At 39.6% G+C, this 19,106-nt stretch overlaps 1 protein-coding gene across 2 annotated transcripts in view; it reads right to left on the bottom strand.

The window, feature by feature from the left end:
• Positions 1-2,220: 2,220 nt before the first annotated feature.
• The window catches only part of PRORP (protein only RNase P catalytic subunit), a 46,642-nt gene continuing 29,756 nt past the window's right edge, over positions 2,221-19,106 (bottom strand). For both annotated transcript variants that reach the window (XM_083837690.1, XM_083837691.1), the window contains exons 6-8: positions 5,781-5,929; positions 4,092-4,287; positions 2,221-2,642 (exon numbers count right to left, since the gene is read on the bottom strand). In XM_083837690.1, the coding sequence (XP_083693816.1) occupies positions 2,502-2,642; positions 4,092-4,287; positions 5,781-5,929 (486 nt within the window). In that variant the 3' untranslated portion in view covers positions 2,221-2,501. The remainder of the gene's footprint in view (positions 2,643-4,091; positions 4,288-5,780; positions 5,930-19,106) is intronic.

Genomic DNA, 19,106 nt, shown 5'->3' with positions numbered 1-19,106 from the left:
TTGAGGTTTTCAACCAATTTCTTACATTCTCTCAAATTTTTTCATATGCAATAACTAAACCCAGTTACTTATTATGGCACTCCATTTACATGGGATAACTGTAAGCCTCCCTGCCTTCTGACACGTTAGGCAGCATACTAAATTACACAACTAGTAGGATACTCTTCTGGTTGACTGGTTTTAAGTAACTGGCGCATTCCCCAAGGTGAACATGGTCCCAGTCAAAATGATCTGCCCAGCTCTACAACTGCAATGGCACCGTGGGCTTCAGGATAAATTCCCTGCATGGGGGAATTCATTTGTATGGGGAATAACCTCAGTGACACCCCACCTAATAATGTTTCACAGGCTCTCAAAAGCTGTCAAATGATTCAATAAACTCCTACACCAAAACACATTCTGAAGCATGCAACTCCATGCTCCCTTTCATCCTGCCAGTGATTAACAAACTCTTTCCATCCCCTGCAGTACAAATAAAAAGGAAGAAAAGAGCACTGAAAAAGTAACCGCCTCGTAGCTTGACCATGAATTAAAATTGTTGCAGAACCTCCACATGATAGACAGCAACACGAAAAGCACACATACTAGCATTCACTATTAACTACTCACACTAAGACTGTGTATTCAGGAAGTGTTATTATTTAGAAAGTATTACAGTATCTCTCTAAGAATAGTTTTTGAGATGAAACCTGGGCGATTAAGGACATGTCTGGTTTCAGTCAAAAGGAAGCACAGGATGCAGTTATTCCAGTTAGATGTTGGTATTATGCGTGTCTGTTAATGACCAGGGTGAGATAAAATACAAACCTCAGTGAATGTGTCTCACAACATTTATAGCATTTGCATTCAGCTGACTTAGCTCTGAATTGCTTAGGACTGCAAGACAACCAAAGCTAGCATCAAACTGGGACCGTAACAACACTCACCCAGATCAGCTTCTGCTGTCGTGGAACTACATCAGAGGGTAACCCTCACACAGAGCAATGCTCACTAATGAAGCAGTCCTGTGCAGGAGCAGACACTTGCTTTAACAATGCAGTATTTGCATTTTCAAGGAGATGTGGCAGTTGCTGCACTTGGAGAATTGTAAAGACAATCTTCTGACAAATCAGAAGTAAATCAGTTTGAGGAGCAAGAGAAGACCCAATCTCTCTGCATTCCCGGAGGACTCCAGAAAGCAGATGACCTACCAGAGCTGGCACATTCTGCCAGAACAGGGGGTTGTCATGAATGCTACCAGCAACATGATGAATTTAAAACCAAGGTTCTAGGTTAGCTTAAGAGGTATCCATCTCCTCTACATTTTCTGCACATTACTTGAAGGACATGACTACGTGCAAAACAAACCTGCTGCTTTACAAACGGACAGCAGGAGCACAACAAGTGTCAGGACAGCTCCCTGTTGTGAAAAAAATAGCAGGGAACATGCTTGAATGCTAAGAGTCATGAGGGAGCTTGTCACCAAACAGCAAAAACTCGGAACTGCAAGTAATATGCAAAGAGATCTGCATGATTCAGCTCAGTTTCAAGCAGAGGACTTCTTAGTGTGTGAGATAAATTTGACAAAATGTGATCCTTTAGCTGAGATTAATGTATTTCCATGTTTTTGGGGGAGAGAGGTGTGCATAAAAGTGGTAAATGGAATAAACACATTTACTATAGAAACACAGATAACAACTTAGAACACAATCACTGTAATAGATACTACTTTTCTTGCTCTGGGAGAGGTTTCATTAAAATCTCTGTACAAAATTTAATTGTTGTATTATTGAATTGCTAGTTTTTGCCAATTTTTGTTTAGAAAAAAACAAGTATTTCCATAAGCAAATTATTCCAGTGATATAAAATCCTGTCAGAAGCAGCAAATTTAAGACTGAAAGAACCAGACAATATTCCACTGGTTATTTTTTCATTCTTACAGACAAAAACTTAATATATGTTGCTACAACAAATCTTTCACATTCTAAATAATCAAATTAATTCTAATTAATGTGAGGAAGTATTAAAGAGCTATGAGTGCCTGATGAATAGTAAACATGCTATTTGGCCCATTTACCTCTATTTATTGGACAGTGTGCAATACTGTTGCGTGGTCAGCATGCCAATTTTGAAGGCGCTCTGGAAGTCTTGCTGATTTTTTTAAAGTTCATGAATTTCAGTGTAGATGAAAAGCTTGAGCAAAAGCAGGTAAATAAAAAACCAAAAACACACAACCTGAAATTCCAGGAGGGAAAAACAAGTTTTAATTCAAAATCACATTGAGGCTACAGAAATTGCCAGTAAAGATGGAAATCGTGGACCTAATTTACCCCTGCTGGACCCCCACTGATATTAACAGATTTACTTCAAGAATGATTTTGACAAAATGCAGTTAATGAATTTTCTTTAGTTACATGCCTCACGCATTAATCCCCTAATTGTACTGCTGTTCTAGGTGTATTCTGTTCTCTTAGTTGGCAGCAGGGATTTAAAAAAAAAAAAAGAAATTTCAGCTTGTGCAATTACACTCTTCTGTACTTCCGATGAAGGCAGAGCCATTTTCTTGGCACTCGATATGAATATTTTTCCTCATAAGCGTCTTTATAGGGGATATGCCATGTATCCCCTGTAGTCTGTACCACACAGTCATAACTGAAAGCAGGCTGTAGGATAAAAAAGAATAAAAACTTTTTTTTAGACTTCACATGATATGCTACTAAAATACTGTTTATAGCTAGTTACAACATTTTCCTTAGAAATCTCCACGGATTCATCTCTTTAACAACTCTCATTTATTTCCCCACAACAAACAAATTACAAATTTTAGCATTGAAGGAAAAACTAAAACATCTTTTAGTATTTTGTGGTCTAGGGGTCATTATAAATGGTTCAAAAAATCTGTCTTCGATCTCCACCAGATAATAATGACTTGAACATAATGCACTGAATTTGCAGAAAAGGCAAAGTTTTTCTGTTCAGTTAAATGAAATCATATGGGAATTAGCTTAGGGTGTGGAGTTTACCAGCTTGAACTGATAGAGTACATTAATGGCATCCTGTGTTTGTTCTCCCACATTTCTTTGCAGAAATGATTTGCTCTGTGCCAAGGAGGATATAAGAAAAGGGGTTCTCAATAGCACTTTCGAGAGCAGCCAGTCAGACAAATATAAACTATTCTTCTGGTTTACCGTGTTACAGATATAATAACTCAGCACATGTAACTCAAATAGAGAAGATTACTGGTTTGCAATTATGGCTCTCAGAACACGTTATAACTGTGTATGTATAGTCTTGGAAGTCTACAACTGGGAACGTGCGATACACAAAACCTGCATGTGAATTAAGATGTGAAAATTACTAGCCCTGCTACAACAAAAGAAAGAAACAAAGTGCAGCTAAAGCTGTGTTACTCAGGTAACCCTGCATCCAATTTTTTTGCTTCCATAGAAAGATATGTATATGGCAGCACCGAATGAAAGGCTGTCAGTCTTACATGCTTATAAGCCTGTATCTCTGCAGTCTGATTGAAGTGATGAACATTAATTTACAGTTTTAACTTGAGCAGCAAGGAAATGAATCTGCGTATGTGCAGTATTCCTTTAAGCCAGCAATAACAACAAAGAGAGATCAGACAGCAAGAAACTGCAGGATATGGAATGGCACGTGATGAATTTTTCCCTAGAAAAATCTTAGAACAGCTGCACTCTTGTTAATATACTTTTCATGTCTCATGAGGACTTTTGTCTCCTAAACAAAAGCAGTACAGCATTCTGCTATAAGATGATATTATGCTTGGTATGCTGTGATTTCAGTAGCTAAATATCGACTACAAACATGACTATTCTGGGCTCTCTTTCATGAAACTTTACAGATATGTTAGGATAATATTACAGTGAATACTGAAATGCCTGTATTTTCCAAGGGCTGCTTCTTTAACATTAACAAGTCTGTGCCATGCCTTATGAATATAGTGAATTTTCAGTAAAAATGGAAGTTTTGAGCCAAATTCACCTCTTATATTCCAACAAAAATCTTTTTGCCTACTGAGTTTGAAATTATATATATTTAACAAACATGCTTTGTGTGCTTTCTGAACGTAGAAGAAAACTTACCAAAAATTTCATAGGATTTCCTCCTACAGAAGGAAGAAGGACTATTTGGTGTCCACGCTGCCACTTACGGAACAGATGACGCGTCAGACTGTCGGAAAGACAGGCTTTGTGATCCCGGAGGAAGTCTCTCGTAACGAACTTGCAGTGTTTGCCGGATCGAAGAGTGGCATATAACAAGAAGGCATCATCTTCAGAACTTAACAAAACAAATGGAAAAGAGAGACATCATTCACAAGGCAGTAATTGTCTGCAGGAAATGAATCAAATGCTGATCTGAGATTTATTCATCAGCATCACTGAAAATTCCCACCGCTACTCAAGGTCCATGATAAAATAAGTAACTTCTGCTTGCCACGAGGCATCAGAAGCCAGAGAGTACAATAAAAATTGCATGCTACACAAAGCACTCTTCCCTCTCATCACTGTCTGGTAATACAATGATATCATCTTTTGCTATAAAACTTAACAGTACAGTGCTGTTGTGGAACAGAACTACTGAAACTGGTAAGGGTAGCCCCAAAACTTTGTTGGAATACAAACAATAATCACCCGTCAACAGCACAAATCTGTGAGTCTTTATCACATGGGTGAATGAATTTCCAAAAAGGCCTGATGATTATTTGCAAAAATGTACTCAATATTAGCTGCTATTAAACTGAAATAGTTTTAGGGAAAAACCTCTAAAAATACATTTATAATGGGCAGGAGTTACCGCATGGCTTAAGAAGGTTCTGAAGCAGAACTTTGCTTGAAACCACTTACTGGTTGCTATGGGTTACTCTAATAGTTAGTGATGAGACTTGAGATTAGTGAGGCTCTCCTCTCCATCCTGTGGTTACTGTGTCCCCTTTGTTGGTGCTCAGATAGTAGAAAAGAAAGCAATGTGATTCAACAGCAAAGAGAAGAGCAAGAACTAGACAGGTGATGCAGGAGAATAGGTATGAAAGAAGGAGACAGAAGAGACTTGGACTGGCTGTTGGGACAAGGAACGTGTTCAGAAGATCTGGGAACTGAGATCACGGGAGAAGTGGCAGAGACAGGCAAATGATCAACAGTGCCCAAATCAGATGGAGACTAGGTGGAGCTGGCACCGAAGGAAGAATGAGACTCATTATATGAGGAAAATCATTATATGAGGAAAGCAGGGCAAGGAGGGGGACACTGGGGTGGAGGCAGAGACAAGTAAATAATTTACAGCCTTGGACAAGCTTGAGTGGACAGGAGCAGACAGTCTGTTTCCACTCTCAGAAATATTCTGCCGCAGGAGCAACAGAGAACTCCATGCTCCAGACTCTCCACATTCCTCTGCTACCAAGCACCACTGGGCAGGCACAAACCTCACCTCCCCCTATGCAGGGTTACACAGCAGACCACAACAGTTTAGTGATGCTATCAGGTATGCTATAAGTTCAGGCCACTGTGATCTTTGGCAGTGCTTTGAACAATTATAAATCATAGCAAACCATACCGATGTCAGCACAGTTCTAAGTGATGAAATTTTACATAATGCATCTTTTAATATGTATAGTTTTTTTGAAGCGAGTACAGCAAGGGATATGCTTTTTTTTTTACATACAAAACTGGAGATACTAGTAACAGTACTAAAACCTATAGCTGTTAATACTGATTTAAAAGGCACATAAATCAGCTGTTGATCTCTGTTAGGTATAGCCTCTTTCTTCAACTTACATATTTTCAGCAAAGAAGAAGTCTGCCTTATTCTGCATCTCCTTCATAATCTCTCTTTTCCAGTTTGAAGAGTTGACCAGCATGTGTTTGCGGCCCAGCACAAGCAAGCGGGCATTGTTTTTTGCCAGGCAGTTGACAGCCTCAAATAGCTGCAGAAAACAAAAGCAAAACCAACAATTTCCTTAGCTGTAGAACAAGAATGGCAGGAAACACTTTCATATCCGCTTGTCAGGTAGAGGGACTTCTCGCATACCCTCGTTTCCTACCGTTCTTACCTGCAACACACGTTAGGTAGATAAGTAACTTGAGTCCATAATAACAAAGGAAAAAAAAAAAAAAAGATTGCAGGAAGCTGTTCTCAAAACACAGAAAATGCATTGCTATTTTCAGCCTTTCCAACTCTTGCAGTTTAGCAAGTCTTGCAGTTTGATATGCCTGAATTCAGTAAGAGATTTCAGAAATCCAGAGCTAGCTGAGGGACCTGAATCACTCTGGGATTCAAGTAATATTTTGCCCTGGGAATGATTCAGCAGAGAAGCCTTTGCTGGTATTGGAGAGGAGGACTGAGCCCTCACCATGCAGCCGTCCCAGCCCCACCTGTTGTCGAAATTACAGAACTACATTTGATCTGGGCTGTCCTGTGGGGAAGCAGCAAGCTACAGTAAAAGGAAATTCATGACCTCAGGAATAAGGGTTTGTGAAAGCCACATCCAGGCCAGCCTCCCACTTACGAACCAACATCCTGAGGTGACAAATTCACTGCGATGCTGGCATCTCTTCAGAGGGACTTTTCGCCTGCCTCTGAGCTGTGCCAGTTCAGCAATACGTGCTGCTCTGGACGGGCATCGGGGCCACGACTGCTGCCTTGGCTTTCCCTCCCTGCTTCACCCAGAGGTGAAGGCACAGACTCTGATGTTCAGCCTGCAGATCGGCACCGCGGGTTGGTCACAAAGCAATGCCGTTTGAATACTGCCCAGAAAGAGGAAAACTCTTTCTTGAGACTGAAGCATCGTGTTTGAAGGCCAAGGACTGTATGCTCAACCTCCAGGGAAAGGTGCTTCCTAATGTGCAACTCTGTTTGCTGCCACTATTTGTATTTGTACAATCTCCTGATTTTACTCTAATCCCTCTTCATAGCTTTTCTAGTTACTTCCCTCTTCCCTGTTATCTCTTCTCCCTGCTATACCTCCAACTATCTTTCTCTTTCTCTTGTTCTTCCCTCTCCTTTTATGATCATTACAATTATTTGTTATCATCAGCCTTTGTTCCAGGGTATAGAAAGATTTTTTTCTTGTAACCCTAGAGTACAACTTTACAATGCATTTGGTTTGACCTACCTGGAAGTAGGAGTGGAAGGGGTGCTCCCACTCATTTCTGTCTCAAGCTGCACATTCCCACCACTTCCGTGGCACGGGATCTAACAATGTCCCAGCCACCTGTGAGCTCACCGATCCAACAAGAGATTTTTTTATTTTTTGCAGGGCTGAGCTTGCAGCCACACAACTGAAAGACCTGATGCAAGGAGAAATGATGGGAAGACATCACTGGAGGTAGTGAGGCCAGCAAGTGTGTGAGCGCCCCTTTTGGCAGAGGACCTGCAGTCAGCTCAGACTAAGTGTGCCATGTATCTGGCAGTCATATGGACTTTCGCCTCCTAGATTTTATTAGGATATGTGGTTCTCTAGTATGAAGGGCTTCTGGGAAAAAAAATGAGATGTGGGTATAAATTAGCTACAGTTTTGCAATGGACAAACTCAAAACAGGCTTAAATCTTAATAAAGTTAACTGGACTTGCCTTAAAAAAAAACAGAATCTCCTGCCTGTATAACAGCGTGTTGTCCCTCCTCTAGTTGCCACAAAGATTAAACTTTACTTACACAAATAAAACATAGAAGATAGAAATTGTTTTTGATTTCACAAGATACAAATAATTTTGTTCTGCACACCCCCTTGCCTGATACAACTTTACGAAGCAGCATTTTATCTCATTTTAGGCTTGGGCACTTAACAAGGGTGGTCTACAGAGAGTCACAGAACTGATGTGGGGGGTTTCCCTGAGTGTGTCTACTCCCACGCCTGGCTGCTTCTCAAGAAAGGAAAACATGAGACACACAATAATAACACTTGCTTTAGTCATAGAGGAAAATCAACATAGTACTGTTAACAAAAAAGCAGAAGTAGTGATATCTCCCTTAAAAAGAAAGAGTATTTTATTAATCTCATATTTCCAAAAGTTAGGGAAAAGTTACTGTTTTCTGCCACTACATAATGCATATTTGCTATAGGCAACAGCTGATATGTTGAGCTCTATGGGCAACAGCTCTGTGCTGAGGCACCCTTTGAATGTTCCCACACTAGTTAGGCAGCAAACCTCAGATGTTCAGCTGGATAATCTGTTCAAAAGGCAGTGTGTGGAAAACATTTAAAAATGTGCAGCACACACATTCCCCACGTTATTCATTTTCTCAAGAATGAGGATTACAAAATTAGTGAAAGAATGACCTTTTATAAATGTCTATCTATAACAGATATTATAATAGCATATATAATAGTAATACCTATTATTATTACTATTTACAATTATCTTTCAAATTTGGTCAGCAGAGCACATAAAAAACTCATTTTCTCTGAAAACTAGAATTGTAAACTGCCATTTTGCAGGGAAGAGAAAATAAGCATGGTTAGGCTGACTCCTTCAATTCACGTGGCTAGATGCGGCTGAGCCAGAGAAGCACCAAGAAGCTGTGAACTGCTGCTGTGCTGCACACATCACTGCCACGCAACAAGGTACTGGAAGTACTTCTGGATTATACAAATAGCTATCACTGCATTGAGTCTTACCCTCTTTTCCTGACAGGGCACATCAGGGTCCATGCTTCTTTCTGAACCAGATACATTTTAATCAACTGTTTGTGGAGATCACTAGATCCTTCCCCACGAAATTCATGCTCATTAGAACCTGCAGAACAGGATCTGTTTGCAAGCCCTTTCAATTATCAGCTACATTTAAATAATCACTGTGCTGTCCCAGTCTTCGTTTAATGAGATCTGTCTCAAGCTTCTCCTAAACATCTCACTGACAACGTAAACAATTTTGTGTTCACAGCAGGTTAGTAAACTGGACTTGGATGGAACCAAGGTGCAGCCACAAGGAAGTATGAAACTGCACACAGATCAGTGCAAGAGTGCAGACCACTGCTCACACATGTGTGTTATCTCCCAACGTGGATCTTTGAAGCATTTTGCTATTAATTAATTTTTAAAGGAAAAGCATAGAATGGATGCATGTGTACCGTGTGCATGCCCTGATTCTTATTTCTGCACCCTAAGCTCTGGATCAGTGGAAGAACAGCACGCTCGTACAGCACCCTGGCTGAGTGCATACATTTATCTTTCCTTGGGACAGTCCCAGAGATAAAGGCATGCAGCTATTTCCCCACAAGTAAATGAATATTTGTTTTGTATCTGAAGCAATGCGATTTCATGGAATTTCCCCTCCACCACCACACTCCTGCCCTCATAGCGCAATGCACCTTTTGTTTTTTTTAATTTTCAGTTGTGCTGATACCATCTATTCGTGGGGCCATGCTGCGCTCACACTCAAGGGCAGGAACTTCTGGATCAGAGGAACCAGAGAGCACAAACCCCACAGCAACCTGCTGGGGTTCAGCCACGTTATACGATCCCACATTACAAAAGCCTAAGCTTTGCCAACGTGAAATAGAGCAACTGAAAACGCTGTAGCTGGTAATTTTATATTTTAAAAATCAGCAAGTTATACCTTGAAAGAATCACTTTTCAGGTGAAGATTAACTATTAACAGATTCTCACTGGAAGGGAATGCTTCAATACTAATTCCTGGGAATAGTTCTGCAGCAATCCACATGCACAATTCTGCACAACTGAACAAGGATAAAAGAAGGGAGTTAAGTTGAGGGGGCAGACAGTCCTTGTCACATTGCAAAACATATCCTCATTCTTTCAGCTGTACAACAGCCTTATGAAGTAAATGTATACTTGAATCTCCCTTTTACACAAGTGCATGATGTAATTTAATAATAAAAACAAGGAAGACGGGTGAATTACTCCACCTCGTACAAGGAACTATGAGCAGAGCAGGTATGGATTTCCTACAGCCAGTCATCCACTCTGATCGCTAGATCACCCAGCGCCACGCGTCCCTTTTCCAAAGGTTAGCTTTCTGTAAGACAACCTTTCTCCTTGGACACTGCCAGTGTTTTCCCATTTGTCAGATGGGAAATCCCTAAATGCTGTGCTCAGAGGCACACCCTTTGGCCCTCAGCAAAAGGTGGTGGCTCACCTGCATCCAGCTATAGCAGGAAGAAGTACTCAACCAAAAAGTTTAAATCAGTTTAAATTTGTTGTTAATAAATCATGTTAGACATTTTCTGAACATTTGTTTTTACTAGTTGCCATTTAAAAGCAGAACACACCGATGGTCTGGTATCTGCTAATAACAGCAACAAACTGCTGAGTGTTATTGCTATTTATTTTCACCTGCTGTCAGTGCTGCTTCCCACCCAGTCCTGGGGCTGTGCAAGTGCAGAGGAAACCTAAAACCACCCTGCTGACCACAGGTGCTGAGCTGGCCTGAGCACACCATCAAGCAGGGCTGAGCAGGAGCGCTCTCACCAGGGTTATGCAAGGGAACACTTCCCACCATCAATACATTTATTTGACTTCGATTGATCATTTTTAGTTCCCTTTTTACGTATCGCAGACAAAGAAGCTCAAAAAACCTGTGCACTTAAGTGGCACATGGGAGAGCAAGCCGTGCCGGGACACGGGAGGTATTCCCCCACCACGACGAGTTAGGCAGGGAAGGCAGGGTGCTGCCTCCCAGAAATTTAACAACCAAACAAACCTAATCTGTCACTTTTCCAGTGAGCCCAGTCATTTCGCTGAAGCAGATTCAACACCATTATCAAAGCAACAAACATAATGGAAGCTGCTTCTTATATTCCCTACATTATTACTGATGGCATAGGGTAAATTAGTCTCAAAGTCCTCAGTGTAAATTAGTCTCAAAGTCCTCTTCACTCAAATGCAGCGGCTGCATACACGTTTATTGGTTTCCTGCAGATTCCCTTCCCCTGAATAGAATAGAAGGGGGCAGCTACTTAGAAGAGAAAGCGGTAATGGATTAATAAATAACGGCCAGAAGCTCGAGCAGCCTGGTTTACAGTACTGCTCAAGACAGCCAGTAGCTAACTCTTGGGAATTATCCTCTACAGTACTGAGGGTTTCTGTAGTGCTGCAGTTACAATGTTGTCAGGAATATTTGTATGCCGCGATAAAGCAGGACTGTGCAGATTGATGCAACACACACATCATCATGCAAAACTCTACCAATGACTCCACTTTACACATCATGACAGCAATCACGCAATGTTTAACATGTTTTTACCTGTCTATGTTGACTCCACACCTAGAATTGCCACATCCTCTCTTGAGCACACACACACACATATGCCTTAACTTCCACGACTCATTAGAATTTGCAGTTCACTTTTAGGTGCCAGCTTTTGCTCTCGACTTCACAGCGAACTCTAGTAACCAAAGGCAGAGTATGGATTGAACAGAAAAACTAAAGCACAGAAGCAAAGATATCCAAGTTGGTTTCACATAGATCGAGGACGGTACAGCAGCCTCAGTCTACCCAGAGGAGATGATGCCCAAATACAGCTCTGCTGTTTGCAGAGAAATTGGTATTCAGAGGCATCCAAGGGATGCTTCTGCAGCCAAGTGCAACCTGACTGTGTACCAAGGCCCTTGGCGTTTCAGCACATGCTGGTGTTCCCATTGACAGCAAGTGCATCCTGACTCATGCATCTTCTTGATTCCCAAGTAGTGTGGAGAGTAAAGCAGAGTTACAAGGAGTGACCTTAAACAGGTTCAACTTAGGCACAGAAGCAATAGCATGTTTTATATTTTCCTGTATTCACGGTATCCTGGGTATTATCCCAGTAATAGAGATACCTTTAATTGCTACTGTACTTGACTTCAACTGAGGTGGAACCTGCTCAAAATAATCTCTGAAACAGTCCTGAATGCAGAAGTAGTATGTTCGTAATTAAGACTCTGGTATTAAATTCTGCTTTATTATAGACTACAGGTAAATTTTCCAATTCCAAACAATCTTGAAGAGACACCTCTACAAAACAAACTTCTGTAAATTACCTTTACGTTTTGGAAAACTGTTGCAGATTTCTTCTATGCAACATGAAGTCAGGGATAGGTCCCCATCCTTCCTAGCAGAGATGCAAGTAAAAAAAAAGGTTCTGAAATAGATATTTTCTAATATGTAATCTAATTACAGCCATATCTTGCTATTATACCCAAAAGGCACGATGAGTAGTCATTGGATGAATAGCACACCAGTATTTTCTACATGAATTAAAAGAATCAAATGGGATGCATGCAGGGACCAAAGACATGCATATATACAAATTATTCAAATCACTTTATTTGTATGTGTGACATGAAGGATAGGGAGGCAGGTGCAGGACCATCAGCTGGAAGAAACACCAGATTTTTGGAGTCTGTTTTTTCAGAACGGATTACTGCTTTGAAGATCTCCAGCCCTTCTCAGACCTTACACCCCACAAATCTTTTAGTGTCACCATTCTTGAACACACTTATGTTACTCTTTTTGAATGGTGATATTTTCAAGATCATAGAATCCTAGAATCATCAAGGTTGGCAAAGACCTCCAAGATCACCCAGTCCAACCAGCCCCCTACCACCAATGTCACCCACTAAACCATGTCCCTAAGCACCAGGCCCAACCTTTCCTTAAACACCCCCAGGGGCGGTGACTCCAACACCTCCCTGGGCAACCCCTTCCAGTGCCTGACTACTCTTTCTGAGAAGAAATGTCTCCTCATTTCCAAGCTAAACCTACCCTGGCACAACTTGAGGCCATTCCCTCTAGTCCTATCACTAGTTATCTGTGAGAAGAGGCCGACCCCCAGCTCCCCACACCTTCCTTTCAGGTAGCTGCAGAGAGCAACAAGGTCTCCCCTGAGCATCCTCTTCTCCAGACTAAACAACCCCAGTTCCCTCATGATCTTCAGATGAGTAAAGGTCAACCATGGCTAAATAAAAGAGAAATGGGTAATGATAATGGTTAGCAAAGCATGTTATTAAATGAACAATGCCAAGAACTTTGAAATGATGGCTAAAGAAGTGATGTGGAGCTGGAGAACTGCTGATTTTCACAGTATTAATTTGTAAAAGAGAAAAACAGCTTCGTTCTTTGACTCTTACAACAATTCAAGAAATATGTGGACACAAACATTCCCTAGTTGCATAACTGAATCTTTGAAAGTTGAGTTTTGAAAGTCACTGCAGTGCCAGTTAAGTTTCTCAATCTACAAAAAAATCTGTTATGCAGCAACAGGTTTAGAATCGCATGGAGACAAAGAAACAGTAATTTTTTGTTAACCATCTACAACAGCATTTTTTTTCCCCAATCACTTAAAAAATATACCATTGATTTAAACATGCAAACTGACCCACTGATGTTGGCTCAGTAATTATGAAGTAGGCATAAAGATCATGAGAAAGTGTGAGTTTGAAATCCAAAGTAGCATTTTTGAAAATGCAACAACTAAAACTGGGAAATGTTCATATTCACAAGGAAAATTTAGTAACACATTCATTTTCTGCTTTTGTCACAAGTGTAGCAACGTTAAAACTTCTTTAAGACTTCAGGAATTCAGAAACACACAACCCACATCAGCAGTCACAATCAATAATCTGAAATCCCCTCCTAGGCTGTTTACCTAAGTGATCTCAGACGCTGCACCTCTCTACCACAGCCTGCATCTTGTACTACCCAAAGCACGTTGAAAAAAGGAGAGAGCATGGGTGAGAACTACAAAACTAGGCCATCTCACATGGCTCCTCTTGTTTTGGCTCCACGGTCTCTACTTGGATGCACGACTTTGAGGGGCAAAAAGCTTAGCCACGTGGCTCCCAATGCTATCTTCCCATCTACCTGATTTCCTGACACTGTGTTTGTGGTGAAGAACATGGGGACTTCTGCTGGGAGGGAAGCAGGGGGGAGCAGAGTTGCTCTCTCTATAAGCAATCAAATTCAGCTATATACACATCAGAGGTTTATTCTTACGGACAGTTACATTTTTAATATGATAATAGATGTTAATCTGAGACAAAACTGGGCAATAAAAAGATGTAGGTATGATACAAAACATGGCTTATAAGCTTGGTTCATCTATTCTAAATGTGAACAGTTTTAGACTTCCTTTGTTCTCCCTGAAAATTACACCCTGAGGTACTCCCATAGAAAGTAAGATCAAGCACCTGTGTCACTCAAGTCTTTTCAGGAATGAAAGCATGATTTGTTGGAATGCAATTCTTTAAATATTAAGGATAAAAGTCTCACTTGCATATGTTAAAGCTTTAAAACATACTCTTGCCCAAGAGATTAATTCTCCAGAAATAATGACAAGTTTACAATATTATAATTAATAATTCCTGGATTCTTCCTGTCCTAGATAACTCCTTCCTCAGAGTTAAGTATCAATACCATAAATTAAATAGATAATTTTTTTCCTCAAACTGCAACTAAAAAAAAGGAAATTCTAATGATATAAGAATGACAGATTTTAATCACCTTGTTCTTTTCATAAGGTTTATTATGAAATCCAGAAAGTTAATTTACACAAGTAGATCTGCTAAATCATGGCACAACACCCCTTCCAAATTTCAATACATTCTGTTTGGAAGACTGTCTCTTAATCCTCTTCTCAAGCCATGTTACTTAGGTTATGGCTCAAGACATTAAAGAAAGAAATACACCTAGATTTCCAGTTGTTGAATGACTGAAACTAGTAACTGATGTTCTGGATCAAAACTTAAGTTTGTGCAAACCCATAACCTATCTCTTAAAAAACTAGTATCAAATGATTCCATTACCCTTATTTTAATCCTTTAACCTCACCTGTCTTCTCTATTTTTAATATGTATCTGATTTGTTGCATACTTTCATCTCTCCTCTTACTCATCTCCTTTCTTGCGACAAAGAAAAAAATACCAAGATCTTCACAAAACTCATGGGGCATCTTACATGGATTTTTTTTTAATCCAGACTTCTCCTGAGAACTCACTATTTTGTATCAAAACCTGAGGATTTGCAAAGTATGAAAGATTTATCAGTATCAACCCTTGACACCCAGGAAATGAGCTAGGTGATTCTCTCTATCAGTGATTATACAACAGGAGGAAAATAAGCATATAAAAGTTCAAAGGACACAAAGTCTTGCCTATGTGTTTCCACATCTCAGTACTATCCTTTATTCTCATTCTTAAATTCTTCCTGCTTGTGCTGCTGTTTCTTCAACAGTACCTTCTTACTGTTCACTACACATAGTTTTATTGCACTAAGTACTGCATATACATCACCATTATTCTCATGAGCAAGTAAGTTATATAAAAATGAAAAGGTATAAGGTTTTACTTATTTTTGTATAGGCTACAGAAATGAAACTTCATCTATCAGTGATATAGACTGTAAATGGAAAAATTGTCCCAGCTGAAGTCTCAACTTCAGGGGTCAGCCAGCTTTCACTGGAAATCCAGTCTGACATTACACTGGTATTTTTGCATTTCTACTATTTCTATAGCAGTTATATACGAAAAACTTATACAGAAAACTATAATTTCTCATTTTAGAAAGAATGTAAAAAGCTAGCTATTAGAAAGGAATATTTGTGAACTATATGCAGCTGTGCCAGTCTTTGATCTTGACAGGTTGAGTCAGAAGCTATGTTTAAGCACTGAAAATCCAAAATGTGAGCAGGACCTCTGAGTGTTAGTGGCAATGGCGGTGGGTCGTTATGAAAATGAAAACACAAAATCAACTGATCTTTTCCACAGATAGGAAATAACTTAGTGCAGGACTGAAATCAGCTTTGTAAGATTGAAACTGAGAGTTTAAAAGATACCAATGTTGTAGCTCTCACCACTGTCCCATGCAGATGTCTGAACAGCGTCACTGACCTAGTCTGATGCTGTGTTTTCCCCCTCTCCCATCTGTGGTTCAAAAAGTCCCAGACGGTACTTTTATTCTTTGAGGAAAGGTGCTGCACCAGCTGGGGAGATCAATGTTACGGCAGGCACAGGCTTGATGCTGCTCAAGACACAGTAAACCTGTGCTTCTGCAGTGACAACCTACCTTTTGATAAACTAGAGACTTACAGAAAAACATTAAAATATAGGCTATTTCTGTGCTTACAGGTAAACAGGCTTATGGTCCAGGTAGGATGGCACGATAACCAACAAAACTCATCCATAAATCAACCGCTTGCAATCAAAAAAAACAGAATTAGACTACAGTATGAAGCAAATATTTATGACACAATTTTCACACAATTTTTGTTCTGTTTCTTATTCCTACTATTTTGCAGTTGCCTGCTACGGATTACTATTTAGCGCTAAAGAGGATACCTCCAAAAACAGTTGCTCCAATAAGAGCCATTGTCCAGTCCTTATCACAAATAAATACATTAACCAACACTACTCAAGTCTGGTGATTTCTCTTTGAAAGATTAAAAAATTGTTTAATATGTCAAAGAACATATGAAATGTTTTTCTTCAGCAGGACAAAAATTAGCAGAAATAAACTAAAGCACAAAGTTCTAAGGTGAAGGGGCAGCAATAAGGCCCGAGCCAGGCCTACCTACCCTGCACGCATACCTAGGACAAGGGATTTCAGCAGAGAGGGACTAAGGCAGGAATCTGCTTAATACTGGTATAAGCATAATTGGTATTTACCAGAAAACTTAGGGGGCTTTAATATTTCAGCATTATTCTTCTTGACACAGTTATTAACTCGGATTGTACAACACTGGAGACTCATGCTATTTTACTGCTAATATCGCTGCTGCCAACATCTGGGCCTGGAGATCCTTGGCAGTGAAGGTCTGAAAGCCCCTCACAATGGCTATGATCCACAAGATCTAATTTACTTTAATGCTTTTAATATAAGTTTATCGGTAACAGTCTGCAGTACTCAGTATCTAAACACTGGCCAGGTCAGTGTTTATCTTAAGTATTTTTCTTTAATTCAGGAGATAAGATAGAGTATCTGACAAACAGATAATATTGTCAGCTCTCACAAATTAATTATAGATGATATTTGGCATTTGTCTGAAAGCTCCACCTCATGGGAACAAAGGGTTATATGAAAATCTTTGTCAACTTTGTCATTTTTTGCCCTTGCAGTCAGAGAAATAAGCTTGTGAATATGTTCACCAGAAAGGCTCAGATAATAGAAGCCAAATAAGAACATCCCACTCCCTGTTTCATAAAAGGATCTACCTTTTTAAGCGAATTTCATTCCGGGGACTCAGCATTATGGTTTCCAGCTGTCTGTATGTGACTACACCAGCCAGCCATTTGAGGAATTCTGCTGCATCTTTCCCTCCTTCGCCCATTTCCGTGGAAAGAACACACACACCCACAAACACCCCCTACAGCACCCAGGTCCAAACATCTGTGCTCAAGTGTAAGGGACAGCTGTAGTTTCAAAAGTATTTTGTATACAGACAATAAGCCAAATGTATCAGGTAATTCAATGTTAAAACTGTTTCATATTAGTGGTTATGATAGCTAGGCTGGCAGAGTGATGGGGCTTGTGGAAATGAGAGTGAGTGGGGCAAGAAAAAAAATTTCTATTCTTTAGCATTAGTATTTCTGAAAGCCCATTTGGGGATGCCCATTCAGTGGAAAGACAGAACTCTTTACTCTGCAAGACATGAAAATATGAAGTATGACATATGTATCACTGAGAAGTGAAGATGTCAAAACCTCCACGTCTTTTATTTTAAACCACTTCCTTTAACTGTTGAGTCTTAGGGCCAGCATGCATAAATGGATTTAGACAGTCAATACAAACCTTTACAGGGATATCACATGTAAACACAAATGGATTTAGATGCCGAAAGCAGTGTAGCAAAATTAACATTAGACAAGCCCAGGATGATGACTCTTAGTAAGGATCAGGGTAAATCAACATCATTAAGACTGTCTGGTTCTGCTCTGTGACTACCCTCTTGCATCTCTCTTATTGCCACTTTATATATTTATTCAAATATGTACCAACTTAGGACTGCAGTGGAAGAAAATTCCTATCAATCGATCAATCAATCAATCAGGTAGTAGTATAGGTAATACTAGCACTTAATGAATACCCATCTTCCATTTATAGAAACATAAACTGTAATTGAATGTAGAAGCTCAAATTCCAATGAACCACAAATCTAATACGCACCATCATACTACTATTTTTTTTTCCATTGCAAAGCGTAAGCAATACCTAGTTTACCCCAACATCACATAATTAGGAATAAACAAGGAGAGAAGGCATTAGCAAAGAGGATTCTTCCACACAAGTACACCACCTAAATCAGGAATAACTCCATTGAACCAGTGGAACTGAACTGGCTTTTAACTTCTGTTAGAGAGCTTATGCCACACAATGTGCACAACTTGCTCAAGGAGCCGTGTCAACATGAATCCTGGAAAGTTCATGATTCAAAAAGATTAAAAATATCACAAACGGAAGAAATATTATTGCCAACTCACTGTCTCTTTTTATAATGACCATAAAAGTGAGCAGATAAATACACAAATGCAGGAAAATGATAAGGACAGATACAAGCATAACTAGTATTTCCTTATTTATGTTGAAGGTATATTGGTTTCATCACAAACTTGACAGATGCACGGGTCCACTTGTAACAGTCACTACAGGAAAAATTGTTCAAGGATAGGACAACATAGCAGTTGGAAATAATATAAATGATTTGGAAAAATTAAACAGAAGCCAGTAAGTATCAGTTCATACTGATAAAATTGGTTGGAAAATAGGGTATATTATGTTTAATAACTTTGAAAACATCTTTAGCTTCTGACTCACCTGACTCATTATAACTCGAATGCATGTTTCCAGATAGAACTGTGAAAAGAACTGTTCAGATTATTAAAGAATTATCTGGTGAATAACAGATCAGGAGAAAACAGCATCACAAGTTAGTATCTCTGTGCAGAAAGGAAAAACCAGTAGATACTTGTAAATATTAGTATGAAATATGTAAATGATTGGAAATAGAGGATTTCCTAAGAAGAGGTAGGTTTCCTAAAAATATGTGGCAGGTCAGTAAGTACGATGCCAAAGACTAAGTATTTAAAGTGATTTACATTGTAGTTTTGGGGATCATATTCAGGGAAAAATATTTATAGAATAGAAAATACGGATTTTTATTTGATGGATACACA

This window comes from Anser anser, assembly GCF_964211835.1.
Source record: "Anser anser genome assembly, chromosome: 5".
NCBI lineage: Eukaryota > Metazoa > Chordata > Aves > Anseriformes > Anatidae > Anser > Anser anser.
This window is presented reverse-complemented; position numbering and strand designations above follow the sequence as displayed.